The sequence below is a fragment of the Nyctereutes procyonoides genome, unplaced genomic scaffold, assembly GCF_905146905.1.
Source record: "Nyctereutes procyonoides isolate TBG_1078 unplaced genomic scaffold, NYPRO_anot_genome, whole genome shotgun sequence".
NCBI lineage: Eukaryota > Metazoa > Chordata > Mammalia > Carnivora > Canidae > Nyctereutes > Nyctereutes procyonoides.
This window is the reverse complement of record NW_026575126.1, coordinates 48,796,159-48,819,547: the sequence shown is the minus strand read 5'-3', so window position 1 is coordinate 48,819,547 and position 23,389 is coordinate 48,796,159. Positions and strand designations below refer to the sequence as shown.

Sequence of the window (23,389 nt, the reverse complement as noted above, 5' to 3'; positions counted from 1 at the left end):
TAAATTTGTTTTAAACTTCCAAGTTTCTCTTTCTCCCAGAAAAAAGTAAATTTTTGCATCTTGCCTATAATTGCTTCCTTAACACTGGAGTCCACAGGAAGGATGTTTTTCTCTACTAGCTCCATAGGACCAGGTCTCTGAGCAATCTTCTCATTCAGATCATCAGCTAGTCGAGCTCTTTTCAATTTCATCTGAGTGGCCTGCAGGGATGGCTCTGCAAATGTCTCTAAAAGAGAAAACACATTTTTAACCATTACTTGAATTACTCTATTCCATAATGTTATGTCAGGCCGACTGAATTTAATTTAATTGAAACTGGTTTAAGCATATTCATGTGTTCTCAATGTATTTAAGGAAAGAAAAATGACTGTTTAAGAATGCTCTAGTACAACATTTATACATTTTTAGGCCTCGATATTTTGTATTGTCTATACAATGCCCTCAGAGTCAAATTAACATGAACTCAAGCCAAAAACTGGGGTACTGCTATTGTTCATTTATGGTAGGAGGATCACACTCACATTTATTAGGTACTGGAGATACGGAATATGAAAAAGAGAATGTGGTCCAGGGCTCAAGAAGTATACAGTTTTAGATTTGCACTGGAAAGTCAATTCCTAGAAATGGAGGTACTAGATCTTACTTAGATTATAAGCTTCTCTGCAAGAGTCAGTGGGAAGAGCTACAAATCATATTCTTAAATTGATCCCTGTGTGTCTCACAGTCTTCATAATTAAGAATGTGGTTTTTTTTTTTTTTGAGATTTTATTTATTTATTTATGAGAGAGACAGAGAGAGGCAGCGACATAGGCAGAGGGAGAAGCAGGCTCCCTGCGGGGAGCCCGATGTGGGACTTGATCCCAGGACCCTAGGATCATGCCCTGAGAGAAAGGCAGACAGACGCTCAACCACTGAGTCACCCAGGCATCCCTCTGTGTTTATTTCTGAATATATAACCTCGGAACATTCAATTACAGAGTAACTAATGGTCATAAAGAGCCTCAACTCATCTACTTACAAATGCAGTTGTACAACAAATGCGAAGCTAACATAAATATCATAATTTGTTCATTTGGGTAATTCTGTCAATGATTTGCATTTCTGGTATCTCTCCTCAACATTTTATCACAATTGTTCTCAATAATGTTTATTATTGATTAAAATAATGGTGAGGTATTAACTCAAAATTCCGAGTTGCCTCTTAAATTATATGGTAGAAGAAGGTCTTTTAATGAAAGTCCCTATAAAAAATCTCAGGATCACTAATGTTCTTTTTTTTTTGGGAGGTAATATGTTCTTTTTTTAATTTTTTTTTTAATTTTCATTTATTTTTTATTTTATGATAGTCACAGAGAGAGAGAGAGAGAGAGAGGCAGAGACACAGGCAGAGGGAGAAGCAGGCTCCACGCACTGGGAGCCTGATGTGGGATTCGATCCCGGGTCTCCAGGATCACGCCCTGGGCCAAAGGCAGGCGCCAAACTGCTTCGCCACCCAGGGATCCCGGGAGGTAAAATGTTCTGACTGAAGCCCAAAGCTCGCTGAAAGCCCATGACCCATAAACTACTCTCCAGCACATCTGAATACTTCTCTGTCCACCAGTTGAATTATATGCTTACCAAAAGTCAACCTTGATTGTCCACACAACAGTTCATATCAATTCATATGTGATGTCAACACATAATTTAACTAAATGTTATAGGAAAATGACAGCCTTCAAAAATAAAATTATTTCTTGGGAACGTAGATTAAATGCTTTGGAATGACTTGATAAAGGTGAGTCATTAAAAAATAAATCACTGTCAAAATAAAACATTAAAAAATAAATCACTGTCAAATTAGGGCTTATTAACAACTAAAATATCTGGGAAAATGATAAAATCTAAGATTTTTCAACTTAGATTGCTTTTCAAGTGTCTTTATGTTGTTTTTTCCACCCTCAATCGAAATTGTAGATGATGTATGACAGCTGTGGTTTATGCAAGAAAGATGATGATCATGCAGATCAGTCTCAGGTTGATGTTTAAATGTATTGTTAAGATCCAGGTAGGACAGGCTTCTGCCTTTCTCCTCTCTCCTGTCAACACATCCAAGTGATATCAGGAATATGTCTGGAATGAAAATATCCCAAAAGTGAATAATGAGAGGCTGGCATTTTGTTATGTTTCTGTTCTTGGTCTTATCATCTCTTCATCTCCATGGCACTGAGGCTGGATTTTTAGCTGAACTTCAGAAAAATAATGTAGACTTTGCCTGCCAAACATCCAATTCAATCAAACCTGGGAAAATGTTAAAATAAGTTGGGGGGTGGTTTAAAGTTATTTTTTAAATTACAAATGATATATTCTTTCTTACTTCAAAAATCCCAACTTGAGAACAGATGTCCAAAAAACATCACTTATGGTTCATTCATATACATAGTTAGGTTTTTAAATGTTGGTCTATCTTTTTTTAAAAAAAAGCAAATATGATTCCTTTTGATAGCTAAATGTATTTGCGTTTGGTCTTAATAATATTAATAAAGGCTGTTACAATCAGAAGGCAAGTTGAAACAGACAGTATTGTTCCTTCAAAAATGTCCTGTAAAGGTCACGATATTTTTAGGTGTACAAGGAGCCATTTGCCCAGTTACTTACCAGTACATTTGCCTCTTGAAGATTCATTTATCCCCAACAGCGGGTAGCTGTTCCTACCCTACCACTATTCTGGAAAGCTTTTTTAGTCCAATGGGCTTCTGAGAACACAACTGAAAGTAGTGAAAGGCATCTACCTCTGACCTCCCACTCAGATATGAAGATAGTCCTATAATCATAGATTCTTTGGAGCTACTATGGGCTATAGATACCAACTTGATCCTTGGAATTTCTTTACAACATCCTTACTGTGGTGTCAGCCTGTGCCTGGTCCCTAATCACAGCAGCCTCTCATTGAGTACTTTTCACAATCTTTAATCCATTTGTTTTGCCCGTTTATTATCTGTCTGCGCCACTAAAATGTAAGCTTCATGAAGGCAGGCATCCATTTGACTCATTTGTTGGGTCTCTGGTGTCTAGCTCACTGGCCAATGAACGACCACCTCAAATGAGGGCAACCATATTGCTTCTGAAAGATTTTTGGACATGTCTGATACTTAGGATATTATTTATTATATTGAGCTACAATCTAATACTTTGTAATACCAACCTATTTCTTCTTTTTTTTTTTAAAGATTTTATTTATTCATGAGAGAGAGAGAGAGAGAGAGAGAGAGAGAGAGAGAGAGGCAGAGACACAGGCAGAGGGAGAAGCAGGCTCCATGCAGGGAACCCGACGTGGAACTCGATCCCGGGTCTCCAGGATCACACCCTGGACTGAAGGCAGGTGCTCAACTGCTGAGCCACCCGGGTTGCCCAATACCAACCTATTTCTAAAACAACTTTACCATTAGGCCAGAAGAATATAATATTCCTTCTACTTGAGAACAGTCTCAATACAAACTTTTTGTATCATCTCAGGGTTTAACACACTCAAGACTATCACAGGGTCAAGCTCCTAGTCTTGCTCAATAAGTCAAGTCAGAGAAGCAAAACAGTAACAAAATGTAACTTGGCAATTTATGTTGGGGAAACCAGCTTTCAAGAATGCTCTCTTTAGAGAGAAAACCATGCTAGCCTGAGCCACATGTCTCACCAGAGATGGAATAGAACTGTCCTTACCAGGTTCACAAGTGATGAGGCTAGACCACTGAGAAAATCTGGGAGGCTATGGGTGTTTATGTTAATGGTCAGGTCACCGGGACTGTAGTGGATAGGTAACAACAAACAGAAGATGGTAAGTGTGAGCTCTGTACTAGGTTGACATAACGGGGTCCAGGTGGCTGAAAAATCTAGGGTTAGATTTGTGGCCACTGTACTCTCTATGACTTAATGGGCATTTGTTCCTCACTGATGAAGAAATCCTCTGGACCAAAAATGTTTCTCCAGAACATGGCAGAGACATCTATGGCACCAGCTGGTGGGGAAGAGTCAGTCCATTAATGGGTTATTTAGAGAATCAAATCTTCCCCATGTATCTAATATAACATTTTAGCTTTGGGTCTTCATGTTGCTGGAGGATGTCAGCCTGTGGGGTAAGAAGTTATCAAAATGGGAATAAACAGCAATGGTGGAATTCTCACTTCTTTTAAGAAAACACAGAATAAGCAGAAATAAAAATTTTACCTTCTAAAATGTGCATCCTGACAAGTTCAGAACGATCTGGTCGGCTCCGAATCTTATGCTTCAAAAAGTTTTCAGTCTTAAAAAAAAAAAAAAAAAAAAAAAAAGAGAGAGAGAGAGAGAGAGTGAAAAAGTCTTACCATAAATTGTTTATGACTTATTGTGGTTTTACATTCTTCTCTCAAGGTACTCCATTTAAGTGAATTGTATGCTCTCTGGTCATGATTTTGGGAAGAAAAGAGTAGAAATTAGTACTTTGAAAAGCTATCACCCAACACATAATTTAAATTGCAGCCTTCAAAACTGCACAGGGATCTGAAGTGCATGCTGGCATAAAGTAAGCACTTTCCAGACTTTTATTTTAAAACTTGGAAAAGGCAAAAGATAATTTGAACAGACATAGGATTCTGGTCATTTAAGTATCTAACATCTACACTTTAGGTCAGATAAAAATCCACCTAAATTACAAATTTCTTTAAAATCCTAATGTATGTTTGTTAGTGAATTCATATCCCTGATCATATTTTCTTATTCAAAACAATTCTCAACTAGAACAATAAGGCTTTCAGATGGTTTTAGATTGTATAAGATTCTAAGAGATCATTATTGCATTCTGGGAAAATCCCTATGGAATTTTTGGAACATTCTTATTTTCACATTGTATGACAGAAGTTTTCCCTAAAGCAAAAAGAATGAATGTGCATAATGGTCCTTTTAAAGAAAAAGAATAAACACAAAACCAATATGCAAATAGGAATGGAGACCTCTCAAAGAATACAACAGAGCTGAACCTACTAGCAACATTCTTCGTCAAATGTACAGCTACCACAGATTCAGTAAAGAAATGAACTAAATATGTGGTAGTCAGGACATCACTGGGCTGTTGGTCTCGGGGAGGGGGTGGTTACAAATGGTAGACTACTCCGTTATTATTCTAAAAACTGTTGGTATGTTCCAAAAGCAACAAGGCGAAGTATGATTTGTCCTTTATGCACAAAACTAGTTACAAGTTTTAAAAGAACAAAAGTTGAACATCATGCATTTTCTAAAAACTTCAAGATAAAACTACCCTAGAATGTATTACTCTACATGTCATGTGTCATGAAAATACACTGCATTTTCTTTGTTGACAATATTTAGGAGTAAGACTGCTACTTGCCCACAGGTACTTTAAAATAAAAAAGAAGCAGAGGAGTAGAACATTTGAAACTGAAATTTCTTACTCTGGCTCGTTCCAAGCTTTTTATCTGCTCATGGAATGCAGCTGGGCTCTTCAAAGCTGTGAGAAGAACAGGAATCATTTTGGGAGTACAGATAGAGGCGTTAATATTTCAGTCAAACGTTAGGGTACATTATGTTGATGTTCCCTCTTAATCTTAGGAGTTTGCATCTACAGTTCCATTTATTACTAGTTCTCTTAGGAGATCTATGAAATTTGAAACCTTAAGATGTTTTAGAATTAAAATTACATATTCACAGATAAAACAAGTGAACATTTAAAATAGAGTTGTATACATGACAATGCAAATGTTAGGTCAGACAGTTGCAGCCAATAGTTGGGCCAAGTTATTGTCACCAGGAGAACTGTTTGATGATTTCTTAACAGGCCTTTGCTCTTAGTGGCCCTATAAGATGCCGGGGGGGGGGGGGGGGGGACCAAATGTCCTGAGGACATTTAACCTAGGCGTGATGGAACCCTGAACATGAGGGCACTCTGTACCTCATGTCTAGCAGAACTGAGTTACTGTTTACTGAGACCCCACAATGCACGTAGCCCTACATGCTGTGGTCAATCACAATTATATCACTGTTGATCATCACAACAACCTTGCAAGGCAGGTATTAGCCCCAGGGCAGATGAAAGACTCAAAGCAGTTAAATGAATTCTTGAAGGTCTATAGTTAGATTGTGGTCAAAGTAGAATTTAAATTTTTTTTTTTTTTAAGATTTTATTTATTTAGTCATGAGAAACAGGAGAGACAGAGACACAGGCAGAGGGAGAAGCAGGCTCCTTGCAGGGAGCCCGATGTGGGACTTGATCCCGGGTCTCCAGGATCACGCCCTGGGCTGAAGGCGGCGCTAAACCGCTGAGCCACCCGGGCTGCCCTTAAATTTTTTTTTTTTTTAAAGATTTTATTTATTTCAAAGTAGAATTTAAATCTAGAATTCTGAATTAGAAAGTTTAATGTTCTATTGTATCAAAATGCAACTCACTCTAAAGACAGAGTGATTCTTTAACATGTTAACGGTTACTTCTTTAAGTATTCTAGAATCTCAGAGTGAGGATAAGCAGTGTTTCGCTAAAACATCACTTACCACAGTATTTCTATCAATTATCTTTGCAAAATCTTTTGTGCATATGTGTACTATGGGCAGTCAGATAATGTGGATGGGATTTAGGTTATGCTTGCTTGGGCTGTCATCTCCAAAACTTGACCCATTGGCTCTTGGTAGAATTATTTTCAGCTCTGGTACTTGAAGCACTCCAGAGATTCCCAGAAGCCCAGCCCAAACAGGTTTGACCAGGGAACAGCTCTCAAAAGCAGAGTAGAGCTGGCTTAGCGGTGGTGTCCTTAACACCATAATTTGATACTATTTGATTGACTGGTTTCATTGTCAGTCAGGAATGTAGTGGTAGAGAAATCTGGCAGATCATCAAACCAGCTTTGAGTCTATCATAGTACTAGATTTAAAATACTTAGATAATTAATAGTAGTCCAGGAAAAGAACAGTTTTATTGGGAAAAATATCTACTGCAGAGAAAAATCGTTCTATAACCCCCCAAAAAGGTAATATCAATGATTCAGAAGACATTTTGTAATTTTCTTTAGTCTTTTAAAGCCATTTTAGGGAAATCAATGTTTAGATAAACATCTATATAAATAATCCTAACACCCAAACAACCAGTCTTTCCTTCTAAAATATAAAATCACCTCCAAACTTAGTGAGTAAAAGGTAAGAAGACAATGGGCAAATATTCTAAAATTAATTAACTCTAAAAAATTAAGGAAGGAGGCCTCAAGATACTTGGAAATTATTTGTAGTTGGGCAAGAAAGAGTTTTTGATTATAAATAGAATGCTTATTAGTCCTATAACTAAAATGCACTTCATTATAGGCCACACTATATTGTTAACAAAGACAATTCACTTGAATTAAGTAAATTAAAGTAGAACAAGGCTTTGAATTAATTTTATCATGTTACTTTTGCCAGTCTAAGGAACATTGCACATATTATGTAGAGATGATTTCAGTTATTTCAAAATTAAAACCAATGCTCATGCATAAAGGAAGACCAGATCTTAAACTAGTTTCACAGTTTTTTTTTGTGTAATACAGAATTCAGGTCTATCTTTTAAGCTACATCTGGTTTTCAAGTTGTATTTGAGATGATTCTCTTAGGATGGCAATGCTGATGTCTGATTCTCCATAACAAGTCATTTGGTAATGGTTTATTGACTAAATGGACACAGCTCAGAGCAGAGTGTGATCCAGATTCTTGTCGGACATGTGCATTTTGTTCTATCACACTGGAGGGGACAGTGACATTTAAATCTTACGTGGCATGATGCCCTGGTCCACCAGTTGTTCTCTTGTCCTCCTCTGCTGCAGCCTCAGCTGGAGCACTGTGAAAAGGAAAGAATCACCATTGGAATTTATATGCAACTGTAGGATCCGACTTATCAAGTCCCAGAGGAGATACAAGCTAAGCTTTATTAAACCATCTTCTATTCTTACTGAGTAAGGTTACTACCTGACACCATTTAACTTATAGAAAGAAAATAAGTTTGTAGTTTCTACCTGTTTGGTAAATTCTGAAGTTCTTTTAGCATATTTGTTTGTGTAGTTAATGATCTTAATTTGATAGATAAAGCTAAATATTTATTGTGTCAATACAATCACAAAGTACTCAGCAAATAAACTAAAATAGTTGGCTTACAAGTTAAGACTTGCTAATAAAAATATCTAATTGGTAGAAATAGAAATGTGAGATTCTTTGACATTAATTAGTTTTTTTTTAAATAAAGCAAGTTAATAACAAAAATTTATTTTAAGATTGACTTATTTGGAGAGACTTGCTTCATCCGGAACAAGTTTTAAATAGCTTTAATGAAGGCCAAATTTATAATAAAAATTAGACCTGTGAGATATTACTAATGACCCAAAGGAAAATTTCTAAATTAAGAGCTTAAAGTTTAATAATCTTTGCACAAACATAACACCATGTCTCATTCTGCGAATTCTCAAAAAACCAAAATCAATTGATATCATTTTAATGAAAAAAGAATAAATCAATCATTAGAACTTGTAGAGAATGAAGTATACATCAAAAAAAAGTGAAAATCCACTTTGCCACATTTATTAAGAATAAATTTTCCCCCTAGATTTCTCAAGCAGCTTCCTTTTCTATCACCTATTTTTTTTTTATCTGGGAAATGAGCCTATTTCACAAAAGAGGAATACATGAAGTAGCTTTGAAAAATACTTTCCTTGGTTTACCTTAAAGTTTCTATTTTGATTTTTATGGTTTCGTCTGTAGATGAAAACCAAGGTTAGGCTCATTTAGGGTTTGACTAAAGGCCACCAATATGCTTTAAAAAATTACCTTCATGTATTTCTTGAAGAAAGAGAGAATGTTCTAGCAAGGGGGTGATGGCTGGAACAAGAGGCTAGCTCAGACCAGTCTTGTACCCAGGCTCAAAGGCAATGCACATGATGGCTTCTACTTACAATAAACCCCTAAGACCTAAAGATGCAGGGCCTATGGTCCTTATATCCTTGCTTTTTGCTTTTTGACCTGACTGCAGAGCACAAGCCTAGATAGATATACTTCCAAAATAGTCTAGACTGTAGAATGGCTTTTAAATATTTTCCTATTCATCGCTAGATATAAATGTCACCCTTTATTAAATACTGAAAAAAAAGTTGTTTTGCTTCTTTTGGTGGACATAGGATCACAGAGCATCACTGATATCCCCTTTAGAACTGAAGCAACTGACCTAAGATTCTATTACACAAAGCAAAAGAAAAATTTAGTGGGTCAAAAAAATATATGCACATGTTTCTCACATTAAAATTGTTTGTGATGCTTTGAATCAATTATGCTCTAACAGGAAGATCTTTCCCCTGATAACTTACAGTTTATTGAGGATAGTATGTTCCCATCACAGTACTTTACTAGGAACAAAAATAACCAAGAGATAACCTGTGAATATGATAGCACCCAAATGCCTGCATACTCTAACATTCTTCCACAAATGCTAGAGCTAATGCTTGTCTAAATTTGAGATGGTCATATTCAAGAGGTATAATCCCAAGAAGAAGAATAGTGAGAGGAGAAAAGGGTCAGAACATTCTCCACTTCAAAGGCTGACCCTTCTGGATCACGGTGGTCCATGTCTGCTGATGCATCTCTAGCAGGAGTATCCTCAAAGAAAGGTGTCAAATAGAAAGGATAATGAAAACATCAACAGCTCCCTTCTTTGGTTTAAAACAAACAAACAAAGCACCATACTTGTGAGACAAATGTATCAAACACAATACATATTTTTAGGGCGAATGGCATCTTGGAATGACGGATACATTTGCGACAACTTCATTTGCAAACTACCAGTGATGACAACAGCTTGTTAGCCTGGAAGCGTCTCCTGACTGTATCCTGGTCAGCTGCCCTCATGCACTGTGATAGTGGCTCTGTCAGCTACAAGATCTTGGACTAGAAATCACGTTCTCATGCTGACATGCAAAGGTATGTGCTCCCACAAGGGTACCACACAAAATGAACACATGTCACCAATTATTAAAATAAACGCTAAACACAAACTACTTGTGTTTTCCATCTGGTTTTCTATGTGGAATACAACCTGACTTATGTCATACTGCTTGTAGGTAGGAGAATAATCTTCCCAATCACTCCTCTCCTCATTGCCTATAGAATTTTCTCAAGAAGCAGCATCATCACACTATGGCGTTACTCAAAGCAGGTGCAGCAGGCAGCTTGGTGCAGGCACACTGGTTGGCTAAGAGCCCACCTATGAGGGGTCTGTTAGAATTGCAAGGTGCAGGTATGGGGTGCATGGCCAAGAGCAGCAGGAGCAGCAGCTGTGAATGGAAGGTTTGTTTTGAAGCAAGGACATTAGCAAGACCATGAATGGCAGAGGAGGCAGAGGTGCAAGTAACTAGTCACGTGGTTAAGACTGATTGCCCAGCTGGATTTAGTTTTCCCCATCTAGCTCCAAGTGGGCTGCACTAGACACATTATACTGAGTGTCGGGCACAATGCCCTATAGAGAGGCTCAGGTACACTGCCACTTTTGGTCAGCATCAAAACACAATTACTGTATTTCCCCATATTAAACATAACCAGTAACTCACAACTTGATGGAAGCTCTTCTGAGAAGAACCACCAGTTATAAAAAGTACAAATTGGTTACAGGCTCACAATTCTAGGAAATATCAAACTTCCTTTTAGTGCTTCTCACTCATCAAATCAGTGTACCAGTTAATGTACAGTAAGTGACAACCAACATCTGCACCTCGAAGGCAGCATATCCAGGCCAGGAAAGACACGGTCTGAAGGGTGCAGATGGCATAACTGTCCTGCGACACTGGCCAACTGGAGCTGGTAGAATGTGGCAGTGTGTAGCCAGGACAGTGAAGGGGGGCAGGGGACCCGATTCTGTTAATCATCAAAGAGTCGTCTGTGGTTGTGGGATCCAGAGGCTTTCTCGAGTTTCTCTGGGGCCTTTAGGAGTTGAGCATGGAGACCATCTTCCCCGCTGGCAGACTGCATGCTCCCATCCCCATGGAGATGGGGAAGGCCCAGACCACTGACCACCACTGGGCTTGCTGCGTAGTTGTCATTCTCAAGACACCAGCTGGTCTCTGGAAAGCCTGACACATTCTGCACGTGTCGTTGAGACTGCACTTCTATAGCCACCAACGGAAGACTAGACGCTGGTCCGGCAGTGCTTTCCTGTGCTGGCGGCAGGTGGTCGTATAGCAGATGCCTAAGAAGCCAGTGTCCCGGGCACTAGCCTTGTGTCTGGAAATTGAACCTGACAACGTTCTCCCCGGTGCTGAGATGAGTTGATCAACTGAGCTATTGGGCTGACACCATGGCTTCCATCTTATTAGGGAATTGACTACAACTGAGAGTTCTCCGTGGTCATTTTGCAAATACTACATGAAAGATAAGAAAACATGTAAATCTAGAGAATTCCTAGGAGGAAGAAAATAGTTCAGATCAGCCAGTGAGTGGCTACATCCTTTAAGAAAACAAAGGACATAGTAATGATAAGAGTGAAATAGAATTCATGTTACAACCACTCATATGTGAACATTTTTAAATAATGTCTTTGCCTTTGAAAAATGGAGAAACTAAAATAATCCAACACATGGTCATAGTAAGTCTGTAAGTCTAAAATCATTGAGTTTAAACCCTTAATTCCCAGAAGGAAGAAGAAGGGGTACCTGTGTGGTCCATATAAGGAATGACCATAACGTAGTAGGACTAGTTGCTTTGTGTGCAAGCCAGCATCTTTTGAAATTACAGCAGATGTGTGAGGACATGGATACATACTACTTTATATCCATTTAATTTAGAGAAAAAAATTTAATTATTGAATTTCCAAGGTAGATGTGTTTTAATACTTTTTAAGGCTAACATTCATGGCTTCCTCTTACATTTTAGCAGAGAAAAAAATACATACAATTTTGAAAATCTTATTTCATGTTATTCTTTGGTACAACATATAAAAACAATATTGTGTCAACAAAAGTGTTTGCAACTTGCTCTTGATATAAGAAATGTAAAAATTGGATTTTTAACCACCATTCCAAAGGATGAAAGGTAGCTTATCTAATGTTAGGGATGAAATGTCCCTCTTATTCAGCATCACAAATCGTCTACGCATTAAAGAGTATTTTTAGCTCCTTTACCCAACCTCTTAAATGGATTAAACTGCCTTTAGACAAAATTTCAGGATTAGTTTCCTATAGGAAAATAAAACAACAACCCCAACTTAAAATGCAATGTCTTTCATATAATACCCCACTTCAAAATTTTCATTTGCTTTTTGAACCAAGGTGATATGTGTATTCTTTTTTCTATACGTAGAATATTTGAAGTGTTTGTATAATAATTAAAGTGCTTTTTCACTCTAAAGTGCTAATTAAAGTGCCTTTTCACTCTAAAGGAAAAAAACCCACATTATGCAACATTTTAAAGCACGGTTTTGGTGCAAAAGGTTTTTGAGGGGATATCTGAGGACTGTATACTATAAAAACAAGGCAGAAATGACCTGTTCTGGAAAGCGGTGTGGCAGTCAGCCATGGTCTTGGAAATTCTTTATAAATAGCTAGTTTCAGTTACAGGGTATGAAGGAGGGTAGGTTACAAAGGGGAGGGGAGATGAGCAGCTGCCTGCAAGTTTGAGGACTCAATGTATATTATTTAATTGCAGGACATCACGCAGAATAAACTGTAGAATCATCAGGGATGAAAAACCCAAGACCCTGAGCAGTCAAGTGAAGGCCAGGTAAACCAGAGGCAAAAGCAAAGATGGAAAACCAAAGAATACTCTGAAACTGATTCTGTATCGACTCTGAAGGCACTAGTATGCAAAAAACAGGCCCTGGTTTCTGTTTTTAAATTTAATTTTTTCAAATAGATGTTTGAATAAAGAGAATAAAATGACGGGACTTGGCAAAAATTAATTAGGTATTGTTTAGACTGCATTAAATTAGGTGCCTGAGCCTATAAAAAGAGACAATGTTATCATCATATTATCTTTTGAAAAGATAGGGGAATACTGGCCCCTACATAAAATCTTTGGACATTGAGGTCTGAGGGCCTCACTGAAGCTGGGTTGTAGTCGTTTATTAAAGCAGCAATTTAGCGGTAAAATGTATACCTGCATTTGCTTAATCAGGTAAGGTAAAAAATTTGAAGTCTTGGGCAGCCTGGGTGGCTCAGCGGTTTAGTGCCGCCTTTGGCCCAGGGTGTGATCCTGAAGGCCCAGGATCAAGTCCCACGTCGGGCTCCCTGCATGGAGCCTGCTTCTCCCTCTGCCTGTGGCTCTGCCTCTCTCTCTGTGTGTCTCTCATGAATAAATAAAATCTTTAAAAAAAAATTGAAATCTTGAGAAAATTTATATTCAAAGAGCAAAAGACAGATGAATTCTTCCTTCTCCTTAAAGACAAATGTTTGAATAGGTGGTGGTCATCAATACTGTTATTATGACCACTATTACTTCAGATGCTTGGTAAAAGTAACCACTGTTTTTTTTTTTTTATATATATAAAACTGCAAGAATGTTTTCACTTTATTATTATTTTTTAAAGCAGTTTTTTTTTTAAAGCAGTTTTAGGCTTAGAGCAAAACTAAGACAGAAGTACAGATTTCCCACATATCCCCCAGCCCCCACAAATGCAGTCCTCCCCCATTATCAGGAGGATTAAAAAAAACTTAATTCAACAAAGATTCACATGCTTATAGCTCTTTGCTTGGATGGGTATTTTGTAGTCAGAAGGTAAGCAGCCACATCCTGAGGAGTTCCTTCTGGGCCTGGGTCTCAGAAATATACCACTATACCACCAATACCTCTATTAAAAATTCAGGTTTTATGAGAATTTTTTCTATTTATTTGTTGAAATAAGAGACACACACACATATAAAGAAGGTATTAAAAAGAAAAGTGAAAGTCCATTCCACTCCACACCTCTAGTCCTTCTCCACAAACGTAACCACTGTGAAGCTTCTATGGCCCCAGAGGGTGTTTTGTGAATATTCCAGCAATATTAAATATAAGATATGCAAAGGAGATACACGGGGTAGATCACACTATTCATGTAGTTTGCTGATTTGCTTTTAAAAAAAAAAAAAAGAACAAACCCGTAATATCTAGCTCATTCTTACTGGTTGTATGAATGGCTGTATCCAACATATGGATATATCAATCATATACATATAAGTTTCCAGATTTTTTTGCTATTATAAACAATGCTGCAATGATTATCCTCATTTTTTTGGTATCCTTCCATGATGATGATGATTATATACATAAAATGTATGATAATGGAACATGCATTTAAAATTCTGATGGGGGCACTTTGCAATCCAAATGGTTTCGGCAATCTATATTCCCACTTATGAGTTGAGAGAGTACCATTCTGTTCATCCATTCCCCACAATGTACATCAACATGTTTTAAGGTAACTTTAAATTCAGAAACAAAGATCACTTGTGCTCACCCAAGACTAATGGCAAATATCATGCCAAAATAACAGTGAAATTTGTTATAAATAATAAGCAGTGAGGAGCCAAAAAATATCAAAAGCATTAGTGAGGGTGATGGGGCAGGTTTTTGACTGAAACGTGGAGACATTTATAGTGGTTGTCAGAAGCCCTGCTTAAGCTTTCCCTTGCAAAGCTCCTATTTATTTATAAACTTGGTAGAATTTTTCTAATGTTCCTGGGTAGAAACTTTAAGCACAAGACATCTCATTTTTTTCCCCTTCAACACAGCTGAGGGATGTAACAGACAGATTTAAGATATATTTAGAATAAAATCAACAGTATATGGTAAGAGACTGGATGTTGTGTTTCAAGAAGAAAGAGACAAGAAAGATGATGCCTGGGTTTCTGGGCTTAAGCACCTGGTTAGACCATTTTACTAAGACAAAGAGCACAATTTGGCCGTTCAGGAGCTTGGTATTGGACATGTGTAAATTGCTAGCAGCGATGTCAACTGGCTCTGTGTGTCCAGATTTCAGAAGGTAGGTCTTAGAAGGAGAGTGAAATTAGAAAGTTATCACTTATTGGCATTTGAAGCATGAGAGTTCAGCGAGGTAGAGAACACAGAAAGAGCAGGCAAAAGAAGCCTGCAACTCAGCGCCTAGGAAAGTTAACAATGAAAAGCCCACATATGGGTCAGCTAGAGGATGATGATCCAGAAAAGGAAGTCAGAGGAAGTGGTCTATGAAGGAAAAGGAGGCTGAAGAGTGTGTGTGAAAGTGTTTCTGGAAGGGGGTCATGACCAACTGCAGTTTTTGTTCACAAGAAGCTACTACTTGGAGTCATGGATGGAAGTCAGACTAGAGGGATGCTTGGGGGGGCTCATTGGGTTAATTGTCTGCCTTCAGCTCAGGTCATGATCCCAGGGTCCTGGGATTGAGTCCTCTATCGGGCTCGCTGCTCAGCAAGGAGCCTGCTTCTCCCTCTCCCTCTGCAGCTCCCCCTGCTTGAGGTTACAGAGTAGAGAAGGGGCAAGGGTGTGAATGATGTTAACAGAAGCAATGTTTTCAAAATGTTGCCCTGAAGGGTAGGAGAGAAGGTGAGAGCTTGAGAGGTGTGGAACACCTGGAACATACCCAAGCAAGTTCATAACTGATGAAGAGCAAGAGACAGGAAGGAGGAGAAAGGGTAGGAGGGAGAATGAGCATGAAGGACTCTGAATGAGAATGCACAGGAGAGGGACAGGCAGCAGGTCCCTGGAAGGAAAGAGGATTCAGAGCACACAAAGAGAGCTTTTGTGAAGAGATACTTCCTCTATCACAACAGGAGAGTAAAGACGAGTGGGTAAAGCTAGATACCTAGATTTGGTCTGGGATGTCCAGGGATTTCCCAAAGACGGCTTTAATTTTTTCACAGGAGGAGGAAGAAAGGCGACTTGCTGAACATGAGGGGAATGAAGGAAAAGTCAATTTGAGGCCAGCCAGGGAGGTTCGACACAATCACTGCAGACTGGGAAGAGCAATTTGGAAAGAGAAACAAAGTTATTTGTTGCTGAAATGCTCCAATTAATAATGGCAACAGCTTGGGGGACAGAAGTCAGTCGGGAAACTGGCAAGTCACTCATTGGCTCTGAACTTTATCCTTCTGATCAAAGACCACACGATACAAATTTAGAACAATTTGGCAGTTCTTCCTGAAGCTCATTATACAAAGTTTTAGTGAAGAAGAGGCATAGCCCAGCAATTCCACTTCTAGGTGAACTGAAAAGAATGGAAGACAGGGTCGGTCTCTCTCTCCCTCTCTCTCTCTCTCTCTCTCTCTCTCTCTCTCTCTCTCTCTCTCTCTCTCACACACACACACACACACACACACACACGTGTGCAGAGCAGCACTAATTCACAATCACCAGGAGGTGGGAACGGTCCCAATGTCCGCAAGAAATGAATGGTAAAAACTGTGGTCTGTCCACACAATGGAACGTTATTCAGCCATAAAAAAAGGAATGCAGCATGGACACCTGCTCCAACACAGATGAACCTGGAAAACATGATGCTCAGTGGAAGATGCCAGAGACAAAAGCCGCACAGTAGATGGTTCCATGTATGTGAAATATCCAGAATCAGTAAATGCAGAGACTGAGTTCAGATCAGTGGCAAGCAGAACTGGGGATGGAGGTGGGGGACATGGGGATAACTACTTAAATGGATACAGGATTGTCTTTGGAGTGATGAAAATATTTTGGAACTCTGAATTGTTCACTTTAAAATGGCTAATTTTGGGTTATGCCAACTTTACCTCAATTTTAAAAAGCTAGAAGAAGAGACTAAGAAACTAGTAACTCAATAATCAAATTTTGCATTTCTCCCCCAGCCCTGGCTAGCCCTCCACCACCATAATTCCATGAATCACTAATGGTGACTTTGTCTTTCAGGAGTATGAGGACTATAGTAACAGCTACATTTTATATTTCTTGTCACACTGAATCCTAGGTTTTGTTGGGATTGTTTTGGCCTGTACTTCCCCTTCTAGATGACACCCCTATATTCTAGCACCTTCTAAATGCTCATAATATAGAATTTTTAATAAATATGTCTTACTTAATTTTGTGTGGTATACTTAGAGTATATAAGAGAGTTATATTTTCTGAGGAAGGAGAATATCATGTCAAAGAATAAGTCAACAGAAGAATATTCTATGGGTGAGTGCTTCTCATGGGCAGAACTAGGACTATTTCACTTTGTTGTAGGAATGTGAAGCCCAGGGTATTTTCGAATTACTGTCGGTGGTAGAAGAGAAGACAAAATCTAATTATGTTGCTTTAAAGGGTATAAGAAGATTAATAAGGGAAGGTGAAGGGCAAAAGAGTAAAGAAAACCATGAAAAACTGGCAGATACTAATTTGTTTTTATCTCCACTTACTATTAATGTAAAATTCATGAAGCATTAAAGAAGAGAAAAAGCACGTAAGTACTCTCACACAAGATAAAGAAGAGCAACCAAAGATCACGGACCTTGGAGTCTAATTTGACAATTATAAAATAAGGTTCTTCTTTAAATGATTCTACAAAATAGATCACAGAGAAGCCCAAAATAAAATGGTGGTCTGTCCTGTAACAGCCATGCCGTCTGCCCTGACGAAGCAAGCTTCCATTACTGGCACTTCCTTTCTGGAACAAAAGCAGAGTTAGATAGTGTGCACATAAATCTACACCTCTGACATGATGAACAGCAAACAGCATTTCTGATTGGGAATTTTTATACTATTACTTTCCACTTAAGTAAGGGAGACAAAATCAAGCTAACTAAAAAACTACATAAATTAGTGTTTGAAAAAGTTAGGCCTTAGGCTACACAGGAAATACTGCCTTTCTTTCCAATGTCGGAGAGCCTACTGTATCCTTATGAAGTCTACTGGGTTGGGGGATGTGGGAAGAGGCAGGTGGTACCAACTTCAGAATTCTAAACTTGATGGGAAGGTCACAGTCTAAAATGCACCATTTAACCTCCATTAGGAATTAAAAGCAAAAATGAAGTAAAAATGAGAATGCTAACAGTCCAGGCCCACATACTATAGGTTTCCTGAATTAATCTGCAGTATGAGGTCAGGAAAACAATGTTTTCAATACTCAGCCTTGGAAATTTACAGGCACTTTGATAACTCCATGGTTGGCTGCTGCTTCTGTTACCATGGAAACAGACTGCTAAAAATGGGGCATGTTTCTTTAAACTGATCATACCTTCACACAAATTCCCTTCTCCTTTTTGTCAAAAGTTGGAATGAATTTAAAGTATGCTTCTCATGGTATGACAACGTGATGTCAAGCCAGGGGGCCCAGTACAAAATGGCAGGGATGACATTAGTCTGTGGCAGACGTACAGAAAGATATTTTACATATACGCATTTTAAAAATAGTGTTTGATTAAAAAGTGATGGAAATAAAGTACACAGTGAGGCATAAATGGAAGTATAACACAAACAACAGGCACTTCAAAAGCAAAATCACCCACTTAACTGTTTTATCACCAGCAATGTAAAGAGGTTAAAGCAATATTTGATTTCTTTCTTTGAGACAATTGATTTTTAATCTGTAGAACCATGCTGGCTCCATAGCCAAATTTATCTATTTCTTAATCTGTATGATTCCAAGAAAACATAATATTTTTCTTATTGTGGGGGCAATCAGAAGTTCTATATTCCACCACCACATCAGCATTTCAGCGTGCAGCTCTAGGCAGAGGTGCTGGCAGGTAGGAGTTCTCTCTTAATTCCTCTAAGATGGGAAGATGTATGTGGCATAAAAGACTGAAAAGTCTTAATGTAAAGGCCTAAGGCAGGCTCTCTGAATAAAAGGATAATTGACAATGAAACAGAAAAACTGTGGAATATTATTTATCTCCAATTTTTCTCAGAATAGAAAGCACATGCTACTCTTTTGAGGTCACTTGATCCTGGCTCAATAGCTTGGTTTTTCTGCCACTGTGCAGATTCAGGAACGGGACTCCCACGCATTCACCTACCTAGTTACCTACATACACATATGCATGCATAGCTATCTGCCCACCAAAGCAAGAGAACTGAGAAGTGGGCTGCCCCAGTATCATAGCGACTGTACATGATGATGCAAATGAAGGGATGAGTTGTGGTCCTTCAAGCCAATGGAGTAGGGTGGATTGGGGAGGGAGAGGCATTCTGGGAGAGACAGTGATAGAAGGAAACAGAAGAACATCCTATTTCTGGACACAGGGGCAGGGCCTCAGTCCATGGAGGGGTCTAAATGGGTGGGGTGAGATTAGGAGGCAGCCCTGTGTCCACTTGAGACTGCATTTGAGGAAGGGGACCTAGGCAAGGGTGGTGGCCGTAGTGAAACAGTGCTATGGGTGAGAGAAATATATTTGAGGTAGAACTGATGGATCTGTGATGGGACCTGGTGACAGGTTATGAGGAGGAGGTCAGGGACAGTGTCACTGATCAAATTCCCAGCATGAGCCAATGGGTGGACAGAAGTTCCCTTAAATGTGACAGGAAACTAGAGGAGCATGTTTCATGGGAAGAAGACGCCCACTGGAGTCGTCAGGGATGTAGGGGGCTGCACAGGTCTGGAGAGAGGGCTGGCCCGAACAGGTGTCTTCTTCCCTCGTGTGGACGAGAGCACACACACATGGGTTTCTTCTGTTCTCTCTTTTACGTGCGTGCACATTTTCACTCTATATTATCATTTAGTTTCTCACTTTTTAGTCTGCAAGCTCCTTGTATGCTGTCACGATGCTGAGTACAAACACTCAAATTCTGCAAAATCAAATCATTTCTAACAAAAAGTTATATAACTTTACCTCAAAAACAGCATGCACCCATTGTTTTTTAAAAACACTGTCTGGGAAGAGGGATCTTTTACCTTTTCCTTCATACCAGCATGTTAGTTTAATTTATTATAAAGACTATATTATACTCTTCAAATTTATTTTTTAAAAATGTTATTTTAGTGATACTGTACAACACTTGCACTTTTGTAGAACACTGACAGAAAACAAAGAATTTCTAAGAGAAATCAAAATAGATGTTACAAAATTCATGTGCTTTAATCAGAGAAGGCTTTGTGGCATTCTTTATTTCAACTGCTTATTTGTCTGTTTCTCAACCATGGCTCAATAAATGTATTTTAGCTGGGTCAACAATAGAATCAAGATCTATTACATTGTGTTACTTTGTTGCTTACCTTACAAATACGAATTAGAAGCAGCAAATCAGAAAAGGGAGAGCGGCTGGATTTTGGCAAAAATCAAACCATAAAGAACAATGCTAATAATCTAGTAATGATCTAAAGATCATTCTGTGGACTGATGAAAAATGATTTCACACACCTTGACACAGTGCTTTAAGGCACTAATGCATCACATGTGGGGTTATTAGTTTATAACTGAATTATAAATTATATCTGAAGGGAAGAGTTCAAATTATATTCTGTTTAAGAAGGCGGGGGGGGGTAATACTCTTTAAATACTTGTTGCATAATAATGTGTCTCTGAGATGCAGGACACTGGGGGTGAGGTATAAAAATGATCCAAACAAGGATTCTATCCCCCCAAATCATCAGTCTAATAGTGAAGACAATAAAGATCTATGTATCACTACAGAAAAAGGTCAAATGCCACGAAGAAATGCAGATCAAGTTATAGGGAACATACAGGAGAGGGGAAATTATTTTTAGCTAATAGGATCAAGCAACTTTCTTTAGGAAATGGCATTGGGTTTGGGTTTTTGGCGACTTTGGACCTGCAAAGCTGGGATGAAAGGAATGTGGTGGGCAGAGGCATGGAGGAAGAAAAGCAGAGCAACACTGTCGTTCACAGAACTTTCCACACTGACGGAAGCATTTTATAATCTGTACCGTTGCATACGCCAGGCACTAACCACGTGTGCCTAATGTGATGGAGGAAGTGAATTTTAAAAATTTTATTTATTTTAAATTTACATTTAAATAGCCATATGTGGCTAATGGACAGTGCAGGTTGAGTACGTACGAGATAATTCTCAACATTTAATAAAGTCTGAGTGCGGGCAGCCCCGGGGTGGCCCAGCGGTTTAGCGCCACCTTCGGCCCAGGGCATGATCCTGGAGACCCAGGACAGAGTCCCACGTCGGGCTCTCTGCATGGAGCCCCCTCTGCCTGTGTCTCTGCCTCTCTCTCTCTCTCTGTCTCTCATGAATAAATAAATAAAATCTTTAAAAAAATTAAAAAGTCTGAGTGCTTTGGTAAAGATATTTATTTCATCTCTTTTCCCCAGGTTGGTTTGCTCAGAAGATTTCAGACAAATGTACACCCTTTTCTTAAAAAGATCTACTACAGCCATGTCCCAGCACACCACAAACTTTCACCTACTTTTCACAAACTTTAATAATAACTGTTATTTATCCGCCGGGAACAGAAGTGGGAATGTGGCCCCCACATGTCTGTAACTCTTCCCCTGCCACCCATGGGTTGAGGAACACAATGAGAAGCCCAGACTCCCCAAGCCACTTCTTAGAGGATAGGTGACTAGGGTAGCAGTCTGATCTACTCTGGACTGTGTGTTGAGCAAGAAATGTACTTTGGTTAAAACACTGAGTTTTAGGGTTGTTAGAGAAGTTAGTTTTAATCAAAGTAAAGTAATACATACCCCAGTTTTCTTTTCATCATTAGAGCATCCATTTTCCTCTTTAATTAGAACTAGCTGGTAGCATTGGTATTATGATTCATTATCTTAATAATGACTCAGATTAAACCACTTATCTAAATTAAATCACCTCAATTTATTTGATTTTCCCTCATAATTTGTAATTGTTAATTCTTCAGTTGTCAAGTTGGTGACTGTAATATCCATCTTTAGTTCTAGAATCAGAAATCAATTTTAGATTTCATCCATGTTGCACACAATTAGAAAATGTTCAAATGCTTTCATGCACAAGTCAAAAGTTGAGATTCCCCACTGCTGCTTTGACAAAGTAAACTAGTCTAAGGAGAATTCTCTGTCTTGAATTTGATCAGGAGAATTCATGATATTTATTGCTAGCCTCACCTAAAGCAGCTAATAATTAAATTCTCCCACTACACACATGGATTGGTATTTATCATAAAGTTTACATAAGCATTAACAAAACTGTGAAGTATGGGATGACAACCACTCAGAGGCCATTTCCAACATTTTCTTCTTAAATTTTTAATTGGTATTACTAAATTTTCTTGTTAAGGTGCCACAGAGACTCCTGAAGCCTATGATTATTTGGTAATAAAGTCTGCTTTTCCCCCTAATAATAATTCTGGCTGTTAACAGCAACAGGAATTCTGACATATCCTAATATAAGTAAGAAACAGAGCACCTACTTGAGAAGCAGACTGGACTTCCAACCCCTAACGGTAGATACATGTCAGAAACACCAGGGAGACCAGGCTGTGTCCATGTGGTTAGAACTAAATGGACGAAAATTTAGCCTTTCTTCACTACCTGGAAACTTAAAATCTTGATGTTTAAAAAAAATCCCAGGGGTGTTCTTTCTTTCCTTTTTTCTTTTTAAGATTTTATTTATTTATTCATGAGAGACACAGAGAGAGAGGCAGAGATACAGGCAGAGAGAGAAGCAGGCTCCATGCAGGGAGCCCGATGTGGGACTCCATCCCAGGACTCCAGCATCATGCCCTGGGCTGAAGGCAGGCACTTAAACCGCTGAGCCACCCAGGGATCCTTGTTCTTTCAAAAACAAAAACCAAAATTGCCAAAAAGGAGTGAGTGGAGGACTGAACACTACTGATGCGAAATACAATGAATATTTTTAGCATCCTTTAACACATGAGGCATCACCCATCGGACACTAATAGTCACTTGTGTATTTGTCTCTTTTGACACAAGAGTATAGGATCTAATTAGACTCTAGGGTGTTTTGGTGTTTCAATAACTGCTGCCATATCAATCAACTTTCATGGGTCAATATAACTAATGTATAGTCCAAGGCCTAAAAGCACATAAAGCTCAGCAGAGGACTATCCCAGCCCCAATGTTGTGCTCTATGAGTCTGCTAAGCTGACCACTGGTACACATCTCCAGGCAGTGACTGTGACACACTCAATTCCAGGCGTCCTTGCACACGAACCACACTATTTTTATGCCACTTCAAATAAAAGTGTTTTCTGTAACATTTCTCCTATTTTGTCTGTTCTAATGAAACCCAGGTCTAATTTCTCTTTCAGCGTCACTAATGTGGAGGTAACAGATCATCCTCGAGATCTATGGGGTTTTTTGTTTTTCCCTTGGCCCTGTCTCTAGCAGAAAATAGGTAGAAATATAATCTGTGGAGGTATATAAAGCAAAACCCTAGTCAGTACCACTGTGGTGAGATAGATCAATTTTATACAACCATTTCTGTGGAGGGTTTTAAAACATGAATGTTCTCTCGAATTTATATGACAGTAACACATATTTCTCTATGC

At 38.6% G+C, this 23,389-nt stretch overlaps 1 protein-coding gene across 6 annotated transcripts in view; it reads right to left on the bottom strand.

Moving 5' to 3' along the window:
- MRTFB (myocardin related transcription factor B) overlaps window positions 1-23,389 on the bottom strand; it is a 190,555-nt gene that overhangs the window by 48,726 nt on the left and 118,440 nt on the right. For 5 of the 6 annotated variants that reach the window (XM_055340104.1, XM_055340103.1, XM_055340107.1 and 2 more), the window contains 4 exons: window positions 7,754-7,819; window positions 5,418-5,473; window positions 4,198-4,273; window positions 65-226 (listed from right to left, as the gene is read on the bottom strand). In XM_055340104.1, coding sequence (XP_055196079.1) covers window positions 65-226; window positions 4,198-4,273; window positions 5,418-5,473; window positions 7,754-7,819 — 360 coding nt within the window. Of the gene's footprint in view, window positions 1-64; window positions 227-4,197; window positions 4,274-4,334; window positions 4,410-5,417; window positions 5,474-7,753; window positions 7,820-23,389 lie in introns of those variants that run through there. The other variant, XM_055340108.1, reaches the window with a different exon arrangement.